Source organism: Ixodes scapularis, unplaced genomic scaffold (assembly GCF_016920785.2).
Source record: "Ixodes scapularis isolate PalLabHiFi unplaced genomic scaffold, ASM1692078v2 PGA_scaffold1__304_contigs__length_218370807, whole genome shotgun sequence".
Classification (NCBI taxonomy): Eukaryota; Metazoa; Arthropoda; class Arachnida; order Ixodida; family Ixodidae; genus Ixodes; species Ixodes scapularis.
In genome coordinates, this window is record NW_024609846.1 from 23,937,754 (window position 1) to 23,959,186 (window position 21,433).

A 21,433-nucleotide genomic window follows, 5' to 3' on the forward strand; every position below is an offset into this window, starting at 1 on the left:
ACCAAACTTCGTTGCCCGGCCGGTCCAGTCAAATCGAAACGGAGGATGATGCGAGAGAGAAACGGGAGGTGGGCAATGGCTCTTGCAAACTGCGTGCGAGTTTGGCCGAAAGGGTGGCCGAAAGGATGGCATGGCCCCGACGGGCATCAAATCTGCCTTTAGCCGTGCCGCCCCAGATGATGCTTGTAAACGTAATGGTCTTAAATAAATCACAACAAACATAGGCTGTGTTCCAAAATTTACTCGATCCGACTCCGGAGTAAAGGTTTCGTACCTTGGCGTTTCAAAACTTACTCGCACTTACTCGATGACGTCAGAACTCGCGTTCCAGAAGCGGGTTGTTTACTCCGGAGTAATTACCCACGTTACCCTCCTCGATTGGGGGGTAACGCCGGATCAAATCGAGTAAATACGTCACGTGATCTGTTCGTCGTCTGCTTCCTGCGCCGACAGCCGTCAAAGCTCGATTGCTCCGTTGGCTTTTGCGGCAGACGTTCGAAATAACAAAGGAGGTGCGGCCATTTATATGTGGTTATTGCAATTTGCTGTTTTCAACGCAGGAATTTATTGCACCAGATCCAGACCGTGTACCTTCCCTCAGGAAGGTATACTTGTTGTCGTCAGAGTGCGAGCATAAACAGGAGCTTCTCCGCATCCTCGTCCTCAGCGTTGGAGGGAACTCCGTATTATTACGTTAAAGGATGAAAATGTTCGAACGCAGTAGATAATGTTGAAATTTCGGGGGGGGGGGGGGGGGGGGGGTTGTTTGTCCCCAGAGTGTGTGTAATGAGAAGATTACGCTAAAGCAGAGAAGGCATCGACGCTTTTATGTATACGTTCAGTCAACAACCCCACCACATTTCCCTCCCTAAAGAATTGTCTATGCGGTTTCGAAGTGCTCTCTGTGATTTTATAATCATATTCGCGTCAAAGCGAACGTAAGTTACATATCACTGTTGAGAAAGCCCCATGCGCTCTACCGCTACACCGTGTGGGAGCATTATCCGCAAAACGTAATCGGTGCTAACTACGATGAGTTGATGCTGTTTATGGCGCCTGGACAAGACTTACAGCGATCGCGCAAATTAATCAAAACAAAAATGTTGATGTCTAACTGAAATGAAAGAGTATTTTTTATCTAAATATACGGCCTAAAAGGAAGGTGAGCAAAAGGAGCTGGTGGAGCCATTATCGTCTCTATCAGAGCGGTTAACATGATCGTCTCTATCTGGTTTCTCCGTGATCAAAAGATATCGTCTGCTATTTTCCGCCATCGCCACTATGTTTTCTTTTTGCCGTAGCCCAAGACGAAGCCAATCCGCGTAGTATCCAGGTGATTATTCCGGCCGTTCCAAAATCGAGTCGCGGATCGTTTACTCGCGATGTCACGTGGTATTACCCGCTGACGTAGGAAGCAGGTTACTCGGGTAAGATTTGGAACATAGCCATAATCTGCTTCGTGCCATCAAACAAACACCATTTCTTGTGAGGCCCATCATTCAATGTTTTGTGCACTTACACTTTGGCCCCTAGAGACGGGCACCCTGGTTTTAACGAAAGACCGCCCAGATAAATATCAAATGATAACGACCTAACAAGAAAAAACAATATAATGAGACCTCTCCTTACAGTTTAACCGAAGCACAGACACATACTTAAGTTGGGACGTCGAAAATTTCGACGACAAACCAGCACAGAAAAGACAAGGCAAAAAAAAGCACAAACTCCCGCGAAATTTTTTTTTTTTTTTTTTAGAGTACGGTTAGGCATTTGTTTTAGTGTTTTGCGGCGTCAGCATCAGCGTAACTGCGCAAAATTTAGCAGGAAAAATTGATGTTACGTGACCTCAACACGAATTCAATTCTCCGCTAAATTTAGCGGGACCTCAACGCCAATTTAATTTCCTGCTCAATTTAGAGGGGAATCAAATTGGTGTTGAGGTCATGTGATCCCAATTTTAACCGCTAAATCTAGCGGAGAAACTGAACTTGTTCATAGGTGACGTGATACCAAGTCATGTGACGTCATTTTCTCCGCTAAGTCACTAAATTGGTGTTGAGATCATGTGCCGTCAATTTTTCAGCTAAACTTAACGGGGAAACTGTCGGAGGAGGGGAGGGTACGGAGGAGGACAATGAGAGAGTATGCAGGAGGAAAGGAGGAGGAGAGGAATACCCTCCCCTCTGTACCCACCTCCTAAAAAGCTGCGCTCTAATTTCGCGTTACAGAGCTTTGTATACGTCTCATTTTTTCCTCAGCTAACAGTCGGCACGTCTTATTCTTTGCTTCCTTTTTCTAATTTTTCTCGCGGCACTTGTTGTCATCATTTGATTTCTTTTGTACGGAGTGTTCTCAAGCACTGTTCAGGCACAAACAGAAACTCTTATCTTATAAATAAACCAATAAGCTGAGTAAAATTAAATTTTTCACAAAGCTGTCTTTAAGTGGTGCATTTATCGTACTCAAATTTTATTAGTGTAGGGTTCAAGAAAGAAAAAGTAAAGAAAAAAAAATCAGTTTTCTTTCCCTATGCACAAAGAATAAGACGGCAAAAACCGTCTGGTTGATGCTGATGCTCACAGACGGCAAAACAGAAAGAAAAAACATGAAATCTTTTGAGATGGATACCCGAAAGCAGATCCAGCAGATTTGAGCATGTGTGTGGTATACAATCTGAGCACCAGCATCAACCAGACGGTTTTCTCCAATTTCTTCCCTGTGCATAGGGAAAAACAGGTTTTTTCGGGGCTTAAATATTTTTCCCGAACCCTACACTCGTAAAAAAAATTTATGGCAAATTGCTAGGCAATTGGATTGCCTAGGAAAAACGTTCTAGCATAACAAATGTTTAATGATGCTCCGAGTTTCCAGATGCCAGACACCTACGTTCACGGCGCTCTTCATCACATAGTTTAACGCATACCATGTGTACACTTGATAGATGTTCCAAGAATGAAGCGATACTACTGCCAATTGGGCTGATAAACTTGGCAATCTACAGGAGCCTTCCCTACTCTCGAGCTCCTCTCCCACTGTGTGCACAGGTGGTCGAGTTCCTCCTCGCCTACCCTTCTTGTCACATGACCTCCCTGTTAACCAATCAGCGTCGAACACCTCGCTCCTCCTCTCCCACTAGTCAACCAACCAGTGTCGAGCCCACGGCCGCGCTTTCATCCAGGCTTCACGAAATGCCAAACACCTAGCCAAAGAATGTTTCCATGTTTCGCGTTAAAAATACGACTATGATAAATGGACCACCTAAAGACACCTCTGTGAGAAGTTTCAATGCACTTTGTTCCTTAGTTTATCTATGAAATGTTTTTTTACGCAAATAGTGCTTGAAAACACCCAGTGCGTTTGGTTGGCATTTGGCATTGATACACTGTCCCCCCCCCCCCCTCGACGGTTGTCTCAGAAAGGTGCCGACCTTCCGGATGCGCAGGCGCACGGCGTGCTCCTTCTGGAGCTGCGCTTCCATGGCTTCCTTCTGCTTCTTGCTCAGTTCGGGCTCTTGCACCTTGCTCTTCTTCTTGGCCTCCAGCTCCTGCATAGACGATGACATGTCGAAAACAAGCGTTTGAACAGAACAGCCCCCCCACACACACACACACAAGCCACAAGGAACACATGCACTTGTGCCTTCGAGAACTTACATCCACCCGGCTTCATTAAACCAGTTGCCCAACAAGTTTGTTTGTTTTCTTTTCGTTGTATGCTAAATTTATTAACGGGATGAAAAACCTTCATTTATATTTTCTCCAGCGGAGTAGGTGGCAAAGAAAAATGTTGCTGTAGCGACTTGACAATGTCTCTGCCCCCGTACAGCTGGCTGGATGGGGCAAAGCGAGCATATAACAGAGAAGCACTTAATTACAATACCGTAAAATACCGCGGAGGTGACCACTACAGTGGAACCTCATTGATATGTTTCTCAGGGGACCACAAGAAAGAAAACATATAATCCGGGAAGACGTAAAAAACGAGAAGGCCCCCCAAGGGCTGGGAGCTCGGCGGGACCGGCGGTTTTGAACGTAAAAGACGGGAAAACGTAAAAACCGGGAAAACGTAAAAACCGGGAAAACGTAAAAACCGGGAATGTATCAATGAAGTTCTAGCGTATTAACATTTCCCAAACTTGGGAAGTTGCAAACCATACGTTAAGTGCCCGATTTGACTGGACAAGCGCCCATGTCTAGACTAACCCACAATCATACACTACAGTAATTACAATATGCACTAATATTGCAAGTTTGGAAAGCACAATGAAAACACTAGAACGCAAAAATAGAATACACCAATCTAAAAGTGAAAGCACACAAGACCCAAACGTACCTCAAGAAGCCTAAAAAAAGAAAGAAAGAAACATAAAAGAGTCAACATGATGCATAAATGATGATCACACTCGATAAAGAAAATATTACAATTTAGTTTGCAATAAAAAAAAAAGAAGTGATTTAGGTAGCGATAAAAAAAAGATTTAAGCAGGGAGGTCTTCCAGTTGTCCCTCCTCCAGTTACAGCTTCCTACCTTTGACAATGCTTGGGTGTCTCGCGAATTTTGAGTGTGCACGTGCGTGCAAACCACAGTGGAAGGCAACGAGCATGTGCTAGAGACCGAGCGTCGGAACGAAACGCCCAGCCCTTCTTTACCTGTCCGCAGTTTTAGTTTCTAACAGTTGCCGCAGTTGCGTAAAAAAGTGGAGGCCGGTTTTCATACTTTCCAGTGCCGCAGCAGCAGCAACCAACCGCACCGACATTGTTACACCAATTATCCATTTGTGTGCATTCCACAAGTTAATCCGGGTTTGCAGCCATCCTAAGCAACTATGACACACTCCTAAGGCTCGCTTCAGAAGGGGCAATTTTCCCAGAAATATCGGCGTTGCTGGCGAGTTGTTCCCTAGCTTGCCCTACAATGATCCTGGTGCGCTGCAACACGAATTGCTGGGATCAAGATCGGCTCGAAACGGGTGAGCGACTTGGACAACTCGGAGACGTTTGAAGCGACAGCAGCCAATCGTTGACGCTAAATTTTCGCGGGACACCCCCGTGGTGGCGATGAAATCGGGGGTTTACTTGGTTCCGATACGAAATGGATCATTTTTTGGGAATAAATCGCTTTTGAAATTTGAGTTAGTGTTCTCAACGCCATTTTAAGATAAAAGGAGAAACGCTTATAGCGCGTAACCATGCGTCTAAATAGTGCGACAAAATGAAAGTTTAATGACGATGATAGCAAACCGTAGCAATTGGGTTGTTGGGAGAAATTGCTTCCTCCGAAGCGGGCCTAAAGCTAGCTTGGTTCCCCACCGCAGTGACGACCGAGTGTCTTTCGCGAGTCGCATCTACCGTGACAATGCAACGGCCTGCGACGTTCCCCGCTCCCGCCTTCAAAAGGAAGGAAGCCCCGCTCACCTTTTTGAGTTCAATCTCTTCCATCTGCTCCTTGTACGAGTAGACCTTGCTCTCGCGCTTGATGTTCTTCGACTCTGTCGTGGCTTCTACCACGCTGCAGGGAAGAGAGAGTGACACGCCGCTCTAGTCTCCACTTCCAGTTCTGGCTTACCAAGATCTCTCTTTTCTCACCGGGATTCGGCAAAGAAACTTATCCAAGCCCTGCGCCTTTGCGCGCGAGCACCGGCCTACACATCCCCACGTGGCAGGTTCGAATCCCGGCCGAGGTGCCCGCAATCTGACAGAGGCTTATTGCAGAGAAGGCGCCATGTAATCGAGCTTTCGGTTGCACGTCAAAAGATCCCCAGGTGGTCAAAATTAATCCTCAGTCCACTGCTGGGGCGTGCCAGATGACCATTGTTGGTTTGGCACGTAAAACCCCCAAATTTGACTTTGCGACTTTGCGCGAGGGGCAGCAACGAGTGCAGAGCCGTTTTAAATGTAAATACATTATCTTTTAGAGCGCAGCTCTTAGGCGCCCGTTTCCGGCTTGAGCGGCGTCGCCGTCGGCGTAACCAAGGTCACTCCAAGGTCATGTGACCCCTCCCAAGGTCATGTGACCCCCCCCCCCCCCCCCCCCCCCAGGTCACGCGACCCCCCGAGGTCACATGGCCCCCTCCCCGAGGTCACGTGGCCCCCCCTCCCCTCCGAAGTCATGCGACACCCCCCCCCCCCCCCCTCTGAGGTCACGTGACACCCTCCCCCCGGGATCAGGTGACCCCCCGGAGCAAATTAAAGAATGAGGGGAGGAGGAAGAGAAGGAGGAGGGGTCTACCCTCCCCTCAGTCCCCTTCCCTCCTCCTCCTCAAGAGCTGCGCTCCAACTCGGCGTTACAGGGAGTTGTAAACGGCTTTCACTTTTTTTTTTTTTTAATTTCAACCTTTGCAAAAGATGATGTTCGACTTCTTTCCCCCCTAATGTACCACACCGCTAAGGCCGCAGTACCGAATAAATAAGAACAGCTTTATTTGGTAGCAACGTTTGTGCACAAAGTGCAGTGGACTCCCATTAAACGAAACTCGCTTAAACGGAAAATTCGGATAAACGGAACTCTAAAGGTTGTTTCGGTTGGTTTCCTATGTATTTAATGATAAATTCTTCGGGTAATCGGAACCCCCCTTTCTGCTTACTTCGGTTAAACGGGACCGAAACCGAAACTACCCATGGCGACCGCGGACATCGGAAATAGCTACAGCAGTCTCACAACCATGGAGTACGCAATAGCCAAGACTGAGGACACTTTAAAGGAAAAGGGGTTGTGTTAGAACAAAATTTATACAAATATTATTATAAAAAAAAAAAAGTTGTTAGGCTAGGTGACGCGAGGTGCCGCTCGTTACAAAGGGTACGGGGGGTACAGTACAGCCATTCATCCATCCATCCAAGCCATTATATTAAGGCAATCCAATCCAGTCTTTCTACCGCCATTAGGGTTAGCGCCTCGTCTGTTGCGCGTCACGTTTACCATCGAGTACACAAACCAGCGTCCGCTTGCCGTGTTGTGATGGAAGCGGTAAAAAAGCGGCCGCACCAAGCGATCTCGCTTGCTACGAAAATGAAGATCCTTCAAGAGCTGGATCGTGGTGACCTCTCGAAGACGGAGATCGCAAGGAAGTTCGATATCCCGAAGTCTACACTCTCAAGGATATCAAAGGACAAAGAAAAGATTCAAGACGCTGTAAAGCGCGGAAGCTTTGCCACCGACCGAAGGAGGATGCGAAAGACGCCTTTTGAGGAAATAGAGAACGTCCTTTTTCTCTGGTTTAAGCGCGCGCGAAGTGCTAATTTCCCGATCAGCGGCCCCATCCTCGAAGAAAAGGCTGGAGAGATTGCGTCTCAGTTGGGAATAGATAACTTCAAAATGAGCGACGGTTGGCTCAGCCGTTTTAAAAAGCGCAACGGCCTAGTCTTTAAGACTATTTCTGGGGAAGGTGCAGCAGTCAACAGAAACCTTTGTACCTCCAAGGCATGCACACCTACTTCGTCAAAAAGCGATTACAAAATGCAAAACAAACTACCATTACCTCTTTTTTCTAGTCAGCTACATTAGCTGGACATCATGCTTGTGAAATAAAGTCATATTTCACTCATTTTATGTGCTTTGCTTTAATGAAACTTCTGATAAACGGAACAAATTTTTCTGTCCCTTCGAGTTCCGTTTAAGAGGAGTCCACTGTGTTCAGAATTTTAGGGTTTGCTTGCTCCTCAATACCTAATGCTCGCTAATTTGCTAGGAAAAGTAGTTATGTTTGTATTTGAGCAAATGAGTACAAACTTTACAAAATAAAAAAAGAATAGTGCACAAAGACAGCAATAAGTTGAAGACGGACACAGACACAGCACTGACTCTTGCCTGTTGTTTCTTTATACTTTAAAGTGCGTGGAAATAAAAGAGGAAGGAGAACAAAGAAAGATTACGGCAGAAGTCATTGACCCAGCCAGCCCACGACATAAAGGAAATAAATTTAGCAGTCCTGTGTTAATCCACAGTACAGTCACAGCGATACAGTGCAATCCACTTATAACGTAAAAAATTCTGTCTCATGGAGCGAGCCGACATCAGTTTGAAGCGCAAAAACGGCACCTTAAATCATGTACAACCATGAAACATGCGAAAAAACAATGCAAAACTGCCAAGAAAAAAGCATCAGAAATGAACTAAGAAATGGCAAAAAGTGAAGCAGAGCTGACGAAAAGAAAGCAAGCTGACAACTGCTGAAGCAGCGGTAACAGACGATGCGAGCGGCAGACAGGAGGAATGAAGAGGAGGGGGGACCACTGTGGGGGGGGTGAGGGAGGGGCATGCATTGTGACTAATGGCAGTCGCGGATTTCAAGGAATGCGCGCTTGGCCAATTGCGGTTTCAGAATCGCGAGAGTGGAAACCGCCGACCACGCTGTAACCATGCGGACGACCGGATTTTGAAGGCCGGCAAAAGGAAGAGAAAGAATCCAGCTCCAAAACAAGACCAAGATGTTGGTCTTGTTTTGGATGAAAGGGGGTCCCAACCTGGAGAGGACGGCCTTGTTAAAAAGGGTGCCCTCAGGGGTGGTGTAGATGGCGTGCTCCTCGGCCGTCACCGTGCGCAGCTCGGACTGGCCCAGCACCCCCAGAACCTCGGACACCACGGCGGGGAGGGTGTCGGCCGGAAGGAGGGCCACCAGGGTCCGCACCGCTCCCTTCAGCTCCTGGGCATACGCGAAGACACCGAGGCTCGAGTGGTGAGAAAGGGCTGCCTCTCTGGCATTTCTCAAAGGTGTTCTACATGCACTAAAACATTAAGGTCGGCTAGTTGGCAAAGCACGACGGACGCCAATAATGCAAATGACAGACGAGCACGTGGACACGAAGACGGGACTAGCGTTCCAGGTGCGTAGCGTTTAAAGCGCCTCTGGGACATCGCAGTCAAGTGACCGCCTGAAGTGATGTCGGGTTGCAACGCGTACGGCATCATGACATCGCGAAGACAAAGACGAGGGAGCGCAGATTGTGTCCCGCAGGCCGCACGGGTGTGCGGGAAACATTTCAGCACAGGTGCGCGGAACTACACTCCGTGCGTGGTTTGTGCTAGTTCTTTCATTGTGCACCGCAGACGTTAGCCAGGGCGAGGCCAAGCGATTGAGTGCGCGGCACGGGCACTACCTTATATGGCTCTTGTGCGATGCCTGACATCCAAGAGGCAAGCAATCCCACGGTACGACGTCACGCCGCTCTCGTTAGCACGTTTTGTCAGGAGCCCAACCTCTAGGAACAGTTGTGCTACGCTGCTCAGTGGCCGTAGTATCCGACTGCCACCGCAGTAACCCAGGTTCGAGCCCCCTGGGGCTCGAACCTGGGTGTTCCACTGGTAGCAGTGGAACACGGGACCGCCAAGTGTTCTGCCTCTACCCGACAGGCGGTGCCAGTGTGTCCTCTCGTCGTAAGATTTTAAGAGGTTTCAGAGCACTCGGTTCTAAGAAGTCGCAAGTGCGTGAACGGGCCTTTACAGAATCCTGTTGGAAGGATCTATGGATAATACTATAGCAAGTACTGCCAATAGGGATTCAGCCTAATCGAGCATGCATCAGCGGCTGCCTCCTCCCATAGTACCCTCCAAGGGAATGATTTTCATATAATTGATTTTAAATTGAAACAAGATAGGAAGGAACCAGCCACCTCCTTCAAAAGCGACGTAATTGGCAACTAGTCCAAGCAAAATGCTTAGCAGGCGTATGCGGAGTCGAAGCATTTACTGTCTGGAGTCCAAATTTCCCCACAAAAAGACAGGAAAAGTGAGGCCTACCGGTGTCAGCACTTTCTTGCCCAAGACGAGGGGCAGAGCTCGACTAGGGTCCACCGGTGCCTTCAGATCCAGTTTGAGGAGCTCTAAGATCCGTCGCCATAGCTTTGGATATCTCGACGCTGCAAAGGAAACAAAAGAATTCTCGTTCATTTCATTGTGCTGGCTACGACCAGAAAATCGACGCTGCACGCGTCAGTTTAAAAAATTGCCGCCAGATGGCGCTGCGTGTCCGTGCCGCCAGCACGCCGATAAAGCTAACCGCCGCAACCCCATGCCACTACGGGCCCCGTGCTAGTTAAAACGGACACGTTGGCGCACGCTCAGAGGCTTCTGCTCGTCTTGCCGCCGACCAACATGCCGTCGCCTCCATCATCCACATTGTCGGCAGTGTTCGACGCCGACGAACATGGTACCAACTCTAGTATCCACATCGTCGGACATTCACGCTCTCGCATTCACAACTCATAAGAAGTGCTTAGGCGTCTTTCGACCTTTTTCGCTACACCCCGGGCTCGTTAAAAGTAGGGTTCTGCGTTTTGTAAGTTTATTTTTTTAAGTGAGATCGGAGGGCGTTTTTCGGAGTTTATTCTTTACAGAGAATTCGGCACTTTTTGGAGCTTTCGTTTCATGGCACTCTCAATTCAGAGTTTTCTGGTGTTTATCATCATTGGTAGGTATAGGTACAGAAAAGCAATTTGCAAGTTTAATAATGCCCCATTTTTGTAGACAATGACTAGAAATATATACAGTCAACTCTTATTAATTCAAACTCTTTTAATTCAAGCTTGCGGATAATTCAAACTAAAATGCAGGTCCCAACCTGTGCGTCTTTATAGGAGAAAACTCCCGATAATTCAAACAAATTTTCGGCCCCCCTCGAGTTTGAATTAACGAGATTCGACTGTGAATCAATTAATCAAAAATAAGCATACAATTAGTTAAATTCACAGATCTCTCTCAAGACGAGCCCTCTTGAGATGGATGTGCCAATTGAAATTCCAGTTTGAAGCGATCAGGATCGCCCTTCCCATCAACCGTGGTAACTTGTTTTAGATAAAACTTGCGAGCAATAATATTTTTGCTGCCAACTACTTCAAAATTGGGGCATTCTTTGGCTCGCATACATGCAAATGACGAATTGAGTTCTTAACAAAGGGAAGCCAAAGAAAAGCAAATGAATGTTTGGGAAAGACACATGTCCAGGATAAAGGCTTCAAGTGGAGAGGAAGGTTAGGTCAAACGTATTCGACTGCAGCACGAGGAAGGTTATTGCTTGTTTTTCTGATAGGGGGTCAAAATACATTTTTTTGTGACAACAAATGCGTAACAAAAAACACTCAAAAGTTGGCCCACAATGTCAGAAAAAGGTAGAAACCAGTCGAATTTCTACAAATTCAGAGTTTTCCGGACATATCCGAATTGGCAATATTTTTACCGGCGAGTGCTTTCCGCATTTTAAGGAATTTTTCCGAAAATGCAGAACCCTAGTTATAAGTGGGATCAACCATATTGATGACCGTTGTGGCGGGTGCGTTCATTATGCGAGTGTGTTCATTATGGGAGTAAATACAGTAGCAGGCGATCATGATTTCAGCATTCGTCCGATCTCACTTTGCCATGGCGCTCATTTCGTAGCAGATGGTGAACATTTTTTTCCCGATTTGTTAGCAGACAACATACAGTGCTGTCTCATTTTACTTCCACCTGCAAATCATGGTTTGTAGCAGACAAACCACATTTTTCAATCCCTTCGGCAGACAAACTGCCTATGAACATTATCTTCACTCGCTCAACAAGAAGCAAATTACATCTCGCTCTATCGGTGACCGAAATCGAACCCTTGGCGCCACTGACCAAAGACGGGGAGGTGGGCGGGCAGGAGGGACTCCAGGGCCAGGTCCTCGACGTCCTTGGCGTCCAGGTTGGACCCAGAGCAGATTGTCACCAGGGCCTCCGACAGGACCTTGGCCTCCGTGGCCTCTGCATCCTCCACCTGACACGACCACGTGCAACACGGTCACGCGAGACACGAGCCAGAGTTTGCTTACGAGAGAAATGCTCGACACACATAGAGGGAGACCTGGGACAAAGAAGCAGACGGAACAGCGCTCGTCCCGTCTGCTTCCTTTTCGCTCGTTCGAAGCCTTCCTTTGCGCGCTGTGCTTTTCGCTCGCAAGCATGAATCAACTGTGTCGAAGCTGGCAGCTCACATTTAGAGGGTAATCCTTCGGGCTCAAAGCAGTTTTGCGAAACGTCAGACGAGTAAAACGTTCATTTGACGAGTTGGCTTCTGTGAACTCGGTGCTTCTAGTTATTCCTCGTCTCAAAATGCTTTCATGACCGGTATGCAAAAGTTTGACGAAAGGATCGCTGTACTGCAGAAGTCGAGTGGTGTGGTAGGTAGCTACAACCTTCGGCAAAAAGCAATATTCAAACAAAAGTGCAAAAGCTATCTAGCAAGGACAGGTTAGGACAGCTTCTGTTTCCCCAACTTCTCGAGCCCCCTTATTTAGACCACGTATTAATTTTTTTTGTGGACGACCAGTCTTGAAACTTTCACGTGACAGAAACGGATAGAAAAAGTTTCAGCCTGAGCAGAAATCTCTATGACGTAAAAAAAAACAGAGTGAAAACAACGAGGCATTTTTCCCGAAAAGCTTGCTTTCAAAAAGAGCATTCTGCCCCGTAGAAAGTGACCGTAAAAAGTGTATATGCCTTTTCCTATTGTAGACCCTTTCGGGTCCCCGAAGGCCTTCTTAAAATCTGCAAAGCCCTCGACCGTCTTTCGAGCTGAGCACTAACGCTTCTTTTTACTAATATGGGCCATCCCAGAAAGCTAAGGAGACCAAACCAAGTGTGCCAAGTGAGTAGTACTGATTATTTTCATTAATTTGAGCTTCACAGTCAGTTTGGAACCACTTGATTTCTTTCATTTAACCTTTTTTCATAGTAACTGTTCAATACCCACTGCCCTCACCCCCTTCCTCCACGGTGGATGGGGTCCCCCTTAACTTCCGCTGATCCAGGAGGGATTCCCGAAACGTCGGTGGTTGAGAGCCACTGCCCACGAGAGACTGATAGTATAATTTAAATAAATAAACGACGCGCAAGCTCCGACCGCACAGCCCGGATCTCGAGTGCGGCCGTTGCCACGGGCGGCCAAGCTCGCTCTTGCCTCACCTTTTCCTTGAGGTGGGTCTCCACGAACTCCGGGAACTCCCTGAGCAGGAAGCAGGCCAGGGAGGTGCCGCCCAGTACCGACACCAGCTTCTTGACGGTGCTCTGGGCCGACTGGCGCACAGGGTGGGCGCTGTGGCTCAGTGCCCTGAGCAGGGGCAGGGCAAAGGGCCTGCACAAGACAGCGTGCGTCCATGTGCTACTGGGTACACTACAGGGAGCGACAAATGTGTCTGTACTTCACTTCATTTTAAAGGGCCCATGAAACAAATTTTGGGCTGGGATAAATGCACTTAGGTTGGGATTTTACTAATAGCATATTCTTGAGTGGGCTAAACGGAAGAAGGTAGAAAGTCAAAAGCCTGATTTTCGGTACGAAAATCTGAAAACACAGAGGACTATTTCGTACCTCCTTCCCTTCCAAAGCTCTCTGCCCTTTCACTGTAATACATCCGCAACACCTGAGGCACGTCACTTGGCCCAAACGCACGTCGCACCACACCGGACCTCACTTATTCCCTTCACCCCTAAGCTGACAGTGCGGTGGAAGCTATGCACTTGTCGGACAAATCAGCCGCCTCCCTTTCATCACCTGACCTCATTCTCTGCGCATGCGTATGAGCGAGGGAGCGTAATCATGTGGCAAAAGAGTGGCGGGGTGCCCAAGGAGCATGTAGCTTCCACAGCACTGTCAGCTTCAGGGTGAACGGAGTGCTGAAAGCAACTTTTGTTCGAGTTTTGAGCAAGGGGCTAATCTTCTACGGGGACGATGGCATGTCCGGGTACACAAACGAGGGTTCAAGAAAGAGGAGAGTCCCTCCTTTTTCTCTTTTTGAACTGTTTGGTACAATGCACGATTTGTGAGTTGAGGAGGAAAGCTAAGAAGGAAAAAGTTGAAAAATCGTTTCATGGCCTCTTAAAGGGGAGATGCAAACCTTAAAAAACGAAAAATAGCGAAACTGTTTTTTTTTAGAAGATTACATATTTGAGTTTTTTATTCCATAAACTATCTCTCTTTTAATCGTCAGCCCCTAATTCATTAAGGGGGGACATGGGCCTAAATTTTTAATTTTTTTGAAAAAATTCATTTTTTAATTTTGAGGTTTTCAGTTTTAGAAACTAATTATACACCCTTACACCAAATTCGATAACCATACGCCAAATAGTTACGTTGATATAAAATATTTTCAACACATTGGGAGGCAGCAACAAAGTAAAGGAGTTCAATGTTTGAATGCATTTTTCTCAGTTCCACTTTTTGCTGCAAATTTCATACGAAGGAATCTTTTGTTCGATGGTGAAAGTATTCTGATACCACAATCAACATGTTTCTGAATTGAAATTTACTGAGGAAACGGGCTATCTACTTTATTTTGTTTTAAGTTGAAGTCCTCAGTGATAAAAAACTAAGTTTTCAAAAATTGACATAGGACAGATATGAATCTCATAGTTTGAGGTAATAACTGTTGCTGAAATACTTACAATTAAGTTATTAAAACTAGATAGCCCGAGGTCCCATATCCCCCACTTTATATTCAAGCAGCCAAAATGATGCTTAATAGCTTCATTTGCATATCATAGATTTCTTAATGAAAAGTGACACATCATCTTATGCAGGTATGTAAATTTGTCCTAGAGAGCTGAAATTTTGCACAGTACACCTACATCTGAAGCTAAATCTTCCCTGCAAATTTCACTCCGATCACTTGAGTAGTTCAAAAGTTTGACCTCTAGCCAGTGTCCCCCCTTAAGGAAATATGATTAAAAATTAATTACGAGGCCAGGATAGCTTCCAAATGGTGGTCAAAGCGCACAATCAACCCCACCTTCACGCGATACGTGCTCCTGTTTCTTTTGTCCGACGGCCACTATCTTGGTCTTGTTTTGGAGCTGAATTCTTTCTCTTCCTTTTGCCGCCTTTCAAAATGGCGTCGTCCGCGAGGTTGCGGTGTGGTTGGTGGTTTCCCATCTCGCGATTGCGAAACTGTGATTAGCCAAGCGCGCATTCCTCGAAATCCCCGACTGCCATCGGTCCCTCCTTCTCTCCATTTCTCCCGTCTGCCGCTCCTGTTGTCAAGTGCTGTTAACTTAGCGAAAAAGTCTCTAAATTTAACGTGTCCCTAGGCACCACCCGAACTAAGAGCACCACCCACCCTACAAAGGTACCACATTTAAATGCATTTGACACAATAACTAAACATGCAGCCAATGTTTTTACCACGCTTCTCGAGGCAAATACGTGTACTGTTTGTACCTGACCAATTCCGCTCACATGTGAGGCAATAGCAAAAGTCATGTCCTCTAAGTAAAATAACACAACAGCCCCTATATATAAAGAAGCAATTTTTTTCATTTTTCAGTTTGTAGTTGTACAATCACCCAGAAGGTTGTCTCATCTGCCAGAGTGTTCATGAGAGGGACTCACTTGAGGTTGGCCAATGAGGAGTCAGGGTGATCCAGGATCATGCGTGTGATCAGCTGAAGCACCAGGAGGTAGGCTGCAAACAGGGGAACACTCTGAACACATGCAGGGGCGGCGCTTGAGCTTGCAAAAACCTCTTGATGCGGTTCGTCCAAATGAAGCAGGCGTGTTAAATGGCGAACGAGACGAATGCTAAATGGGACTCCTGGTATTGTGTTTTGTCTCGCTCGCCTCGTTCGTCTATCGGCTGGAGTCTCAGTTCTTAGGCTCAAGGAGTTAATTACTGCATGGATTGGCGGCAACAACGGGATCTAGCATGGACGAAGAAAAATGTCCCATCTCTTTCCATTGTTGCAAGGACGATGAAAATAGGAGGAAACAAATATGTGCTGTCCCTCATACACTCTTGTACTTTCCCTATAATTCGGGGCCATTAGCATATATTCTGTTTGGTGTTCGGTGTTCGTTCAAAGTCCACACAAGCAAAAAAAAAAAAAAAAAAAAAAAAAAGAAGCAAAAAAAAGAGCAGTCCCGTGTTAATTTACAGCGCAGTCACAGCGATAGCTGCAACACTGCTGGGCACCAATGTCGCTTTCACGCACCGTGGGGTGTGTAAACAAAAGCGTTCGCAACAAAACAAACACCCGACCATTTTGTTCGGACCCCTTTTGTTTGTTTTTTTTGTAACGGAGCACGTGAAAGCAAGACTCCTGGCACGAGCTCTTGGCACCGACAGTGCTATGGTGGCATTTTGTTATCGGCTATTAATTTGTATTTTTTCAGAGAGCGTGTGTAGTCGGCACCGGGTACTACAAAGAATGGCATCACCTTAAACAGAAGGACATTGAGGCAACCTAGTCAAAGCTGTGGGATAGCTCGGTGGTAACGCGTCTGCTTCATAGGCAGCAGACCCAAGATCGAATCCCGCGGGCAACGGGCGACCTTTTTCGACGGTTTGGCAACATCGACGACGAACACCACACCCCCTACTATGACAACTACAACGTCAACAAGTACAACAAACATCATTTCCAGTGGTGGGAAAAGCCCACAAGAGCTATTGCTGTAAAACAAGCCGTGATGTGAGAAAACAAGAAGAGAAAATTTTGAGCAAAGCAGGTGCGCTCACTGTCTTCTGAGGCGGTCTGCAGGAACTTGTCGGCAAAGAAGGGCTGCTTCTGCGGATCCAAGAGCTGGCTTACGGTCGCCTTCACCTTGTTCTCTGCAAGGACCGAGCCAGAGTAAGATGCCTTTGTGCTTTCACTCATCTTTCGTTCCTAATAGTCATCAAAAATTCCCTCAATTTTGTGTCACATACGTCACTGGAAGAAAGTCGGGCTCAGAAAAAATTGCGTGTCTAAAGATTTACTCTTGGGGACAATATGTACGACCTTTCTCTGCGTCTGCAATCTTCTCAGCATGCTCTTTCGTCTTTCAATTTGCCAAAAAGTCAGAAGTATAGGACCTCAACTTTGCATTCCGTTCCTAGATTAGAAAACTGCTCTCTCAAAACTGACAGTCACACCAAAGAAGCGTGAAGGACTGTTTCAGCTCGTATTGTCCGTGACAGTGTCTGCGACGTGGTCGTCTCAAAAAATTTTACAATTTGCGTATTCACGTTGGGGAAAAACAAAAGTTGACGTTGAGCGTGAACACATAAAAAGGGAAGCTGAAACGTCTCGGTCGAACTCCTCATACTGGCAAAAGACCACAGAAATTAGAGGGCGAGACAACCATACATACAAGGAGTCGTCGGTGGTGTTCCATTGAGCTTTTTGCGAGATTGTTTTATCTTCCACACAAGAGCAAAATAAAAAAATAAAAAAGTGTACTACAAAAAAAAAAGAATTGTAGACCCCTTCCATTTCACTTGAAGATGTTTTCAGGACCTCAGTATCTAATAATGCCGAGGAAGGCTGACTCACACTGTTTGTCCCTCTTATTGTTTTTATTTATTCATACTTGCCACAACCAATGGGGAGTTTTCTGTCGACATGTGAGGACACATTTTTTTTTCCAGACTAGCGTATAACAGCTTCGCTGTAAAAAAAAAGCAGTGTGCACCGACTTTTGCTTTCCTGCCCGGGCCTTTCCGAGTGCATGTACTTGATAAGCTCAAGCTTCACCGTGAAAAAATGTCAGTGCTAACACGAATCCTGCGGCACAAGTTGCCTTCAATGCACCAAGAATACTACTAGAACGAAACATTGAGCAGTCCTGCGTTAGTCCACTGTACAGTCAGAGCAAATGCTGAGACACGTCACGGCAAAGTTGGGCATCGGCGTCACGTTCACGCACAGTGTGGCAGCAGAGTGTGCAAACAGAAGCATTTAGAACAAGATAGACATTTGTTTTGTTCCAAACGCTTTTGTTTTGTTCCATTTTATTCAGAATGCTTTCGTTCTTGTTTTTTTTGTTTTTGTTTCGGACTGTATGAAAGAGCATCTCCTGGCACGAGCTCTTGGCAGTGACGGTGCTACGACGGCATTTCGTTATAGGCTGTTCTTTTTTTCCAGAAAGCCCGTGCAGTGGGCACTGAATACTACAAAAACCATAAGTTTAGAGCTGGTTATTAAAGCTGCGGTGTAGCTCGGTGTTAACACCTCCGCTTCGCACACGGCAGACCCGGGTTCAATTCCTGCGGGCGGCGGGCAATGTTTTTCGAGGATTTGGCAACGTCAACGACGGATGACATAACCCTGCCAACTACCACAACAACTACTGCAACGTCAACAACGAACGTCATTTCCAGTGGCGGCAAAAACCCATAAAAGCTATCGCTGTAAAAAAAAAAAAAAAACGAGCCTCCATCGTGTATTTGGCAATATTTCATGGTTCTTTTCCAGCAGATGCCGAGAAGCACAAACACCGAACATGGTGGTTGTTCTAGATGGGGGGAATCAGTGGACACCCGCATGCAACACGAGGTGGCCCCGCAGCTCGCTCACCCAGGGCGGGGGAGCTGGCCTGCAGGCGCAGGAGCAGGCATGCGGCGGCCAGGCCCTCGCACACGGGGCTGGGCTGGCTGGGCTGGGACAGGGCTCGCTCCACTGCCTTGAGCAGGAGGCCCACCAGGGGCTCCACGCCCGGCCCCGGCACCCCTGGTGTGTGGGACGAAGCGGAGCACGAGTTGAGCCGTGCAACCGACCGACTCATCTGTGGTAGCACGACTGCAAAGCTGGAGTGACACGAGTTCCAGCTTGATGCCGACGGAGCACTCGTGTCCGAGTTGTGCTCTGTGCTTCCCTCCGGTAGGCGACGGAGGAAATTCAGCACTATGGCCTTCTTATCTATGAGATACGAGGAGTTGAACCAATTCTGCCACTTGTCCACTGCCCTCCATTTTCCCCTACCTCAAAAGCAATGTGGTTTTGTTGTGCACTCCATACGCAAATGAGTAGCAAAATCGTAGCACCATTACGGCTATTTGATGAACATCGCCAAATTGGCTCGACTATTTTGACGATTCTGGACAGTCAACAGTATTGTTCCGAGTACGTCTAGCTATTTCGGTGACGCTTCCTGTGTCAAAGGTTTGCTTTTGTAATGTATTACAAGACTTCAGAGTTGACTAGTGTGTGCTAGTCTTATCTAGTATGTGGTGATCACACAGAGGAGTAACAATTCCTCCCCACCCTTAGCACTCATTAAATAAATTATGCCTGACCTCCAGATGACCTACACACTATTGTGAGCTCCATATGTATGTCGTCCACCTGCCTGTACCTTTAGCCCCCCCCAACCACATTGTCACAAATAACCATTCCAAAACAACTGCTCTCATGTTGCACTTAAACCTAACACCAAACTGTTTTGAGACTTTTACGACATAATCGAGCTTTGCTTTAGAATGGGTAAAGTAAGCAGCCAAGTGGCGCGACTCACCGTGGAAAGCAGACAACATGCACTGTAGGTATCCGTACCGAACCGCAGAGGTCGATGACTTGAGCCCCATGCCGGTCTGCAAGCCAACAACAGAGCAACGGGTCAAATGGCCACCCAATGAATGCATGACAGACAGTATCAGAAGTGAGGGCCATCTGGAGAGATTTCCTCAAGCCCAAGTAATCTTGCACTAAGGAGTGCAATGACAACATCAATTTGCCAGCACTAGATGTCCTCCGATACTGCAGTTAGGGGGAAGCATCATGTGCTTTGTTATCAAAGTAAATTAGTCGGTGCACCTTGTTTGCATTCTTACAGGTTCGAATTTGTGCCAGTACAGAAGGGGAAATCGATTCTGCAATCAGAAATATCAGGCAAACTCAAAATGTTTTCTGCACTACTACAATAAACCTCAAAGAAATTTTTTTTTATATACTGTATTGCAAAGAAACCATTTTTGAGGTTCAAATGACCAGACTAATAGAATTTGCAGGCTTCATTTACTCAAAAAAAAGGAGAAACAACTTTCCACATTGGTTAGAAATTATAATTTTTCTGCGCCTCAACAGCAAAAGCTGGCTTTCTCACGTTAGAATTTCTTCAACATCTTCGAAGAAACTGGAGAAAACAAAGAAGAAAATATGGACTTCTCTCCCCTCAAAGCTTTCTTTTAAAGTCAGGAAGAAAGCTAGTTCGCTCAACTCCCCATACGCTTGCTATTAGGCAAAGCGGAGTGCCCAAAATCGCCTTTACAAAGGACCTATAGCACAAACTGGTAGCTTTTGTTCCAAACGCGAGTTACTTCGACAGCCGTTGCTTTTGCACCTTTTTCGGCAAACAAACCCACCTGAAATCCTTCGACGAGGAACGCCGGCACGTCCTCCGTGAAGCGGGAGCACCACTTGGACATCACCTTCAGGGTGAGCAGGAGGGTGCCCTCGTGCACTGCACACGGACGAGCCAATCAATTGAAACGCAAACGAATTGACTCACCGGTTCATCACAACACCAAAGCAGGACGGCACGATGAGGAGCATGATTGGTTGCCCAATCAATTAATTAAAATGCTAAACTGTCACATAGAAAATGGCAGTGACTTCTAGCACCACAGTCCTATAATAAATAAAATGCAGTATATGTGAGGTGCAATTGTTTAAAATTATTTAGGAGACATTAAACCGTCGTTTTGGGAGTGAAGAAGGACCTTCGTCTTTATCAATTTCCCCGGTACATTGAGTAAGGAAACTGGATGCATAGGTCACGTGGCGTCAATTTCCTTGACAAGTTTAACGGGGACATGCATGGATGGACAAAACTTTGGGATTTGGGGGTGGGGGGGGGGGGGGAGGTCCATTAAAAAGCATTTCGTGCCTTAACAAACAGCTCAATCAATTGTCCAGTCAAAAGATTAGAGCACAAAAGCAGAACTATGCAATTGAGAATAAAACAAATTTACTTATCGCTCAATCACGACAAAGAGGGCAGGGCAGTGCTGGGAACACCCCAATTAATTCAACAAGCAACGATTCACAACCAAAAAAGGCTCGTTCAATAAGGCACAATTAATTGACCAACCATCAAAATGCAGCAGAAAAACAGAATAATGCAGCAAAAAATATAGAACAGATGTACTTATCAACCAACTGCAACAAAAAAGCAAAGTAGCGCAGGAACACCCCAATTAATTGATAATTGGCCAATCAATCGCAAACAAGAACCAGGACTGCGCACGAGCGACGCAATAATCAAACAAATAGTGATTTGCAACCAAGAAAGCAATGTGCAACGAACAACGCTATCAGTGGGCCCTTTTCAAAACCCCATCGAGCAACATTGGTGGTCGCCGTTTCTTGGGCACGAAGCAATTGCAGACTCGAATAATTGGTGCTGCAACTACAAGATGGCGTGCGCTTTTGAAAACGGTCTATTGACCAGCTAATACAGGACGTCACGGAACGTCAGGACGTCACGGTGGCCTGTGTAAGCGCTGGGCAACTCCGGCAGCACTATGAAGTGCGAGAGCACCCTCACCTTCCGACTTGAGCACCTGAAGCAGGTGCTTGAGGGCAGCTTCGCTGAGCTTCTGCACGTGGGAGGCCCCCGTCACCACGTGGCAGCTCACCTCTCCAAACCCCATCAGAACGCCCAGCCGCTGCTCCGTTGTGCTCAGCTTGCCCTCGGACCCTGCAACGTCAGAGGGCCCAAATTGCATGA

General features: G+C 46.8%; 1 protein-coding gene across 1 annotated transcript in view; it reads right to left on the minus strand.

Annotated features, from left to right (window-relative positions):
• The window catches only part of LOC8033790 (eIF-2-alpha kinase activator GCN1), a 109,176-nt gene that overhangs the window by 65,974 nt on the left and 21,769 nt on the right, over positions 1–21,433 (minus strand). Inside the window, exons 11-22 of the mRNA XM_042290660.1 lie at positions 21,251–21,403; positions 20,067–20,164; positions 19,220–19,295; positions 18,283–18,435; positions 16,464–16,556; positions 15,338–15,410; positions 12,916–13,084; positions 11,590–11,728; positions 9,736–9,854; positions 8,463–8,641; positions 5,415–5,508; positions 3,428–3,544 (exon numbers count right to left, since the gene is read on the minus strand). Of these exons, the coding sequence (XP_042146594.1) occupies positions 3,428–3,544; positions 5,415–5,508; positions 8,463–8,641; positions 9,736–9,854; positions 11,590–11,728; positions 12,916–13,084; positions 15,338–15,410; positions 16,464–16,556; positions 18,283–18,435; positions 19,220–19,295; positions 20,067–20,164; positions 21,251–21,403 (1,463 nt within the window). The remainder of the gene's footprint in view (positions 1–3,427; positions 3,545–5,414; positions 5,509–8,462; positions 8,642–9,735; positions 9,855–11,589; positions 11,729–12,915; positions 13,085–15,337; positions 15,411–16,463; positions 16,557–18,282; positions 18,436–19,219; positions 19,296–20,066; positions 20,165–21,250; positions 21,404–21,433) is intronic.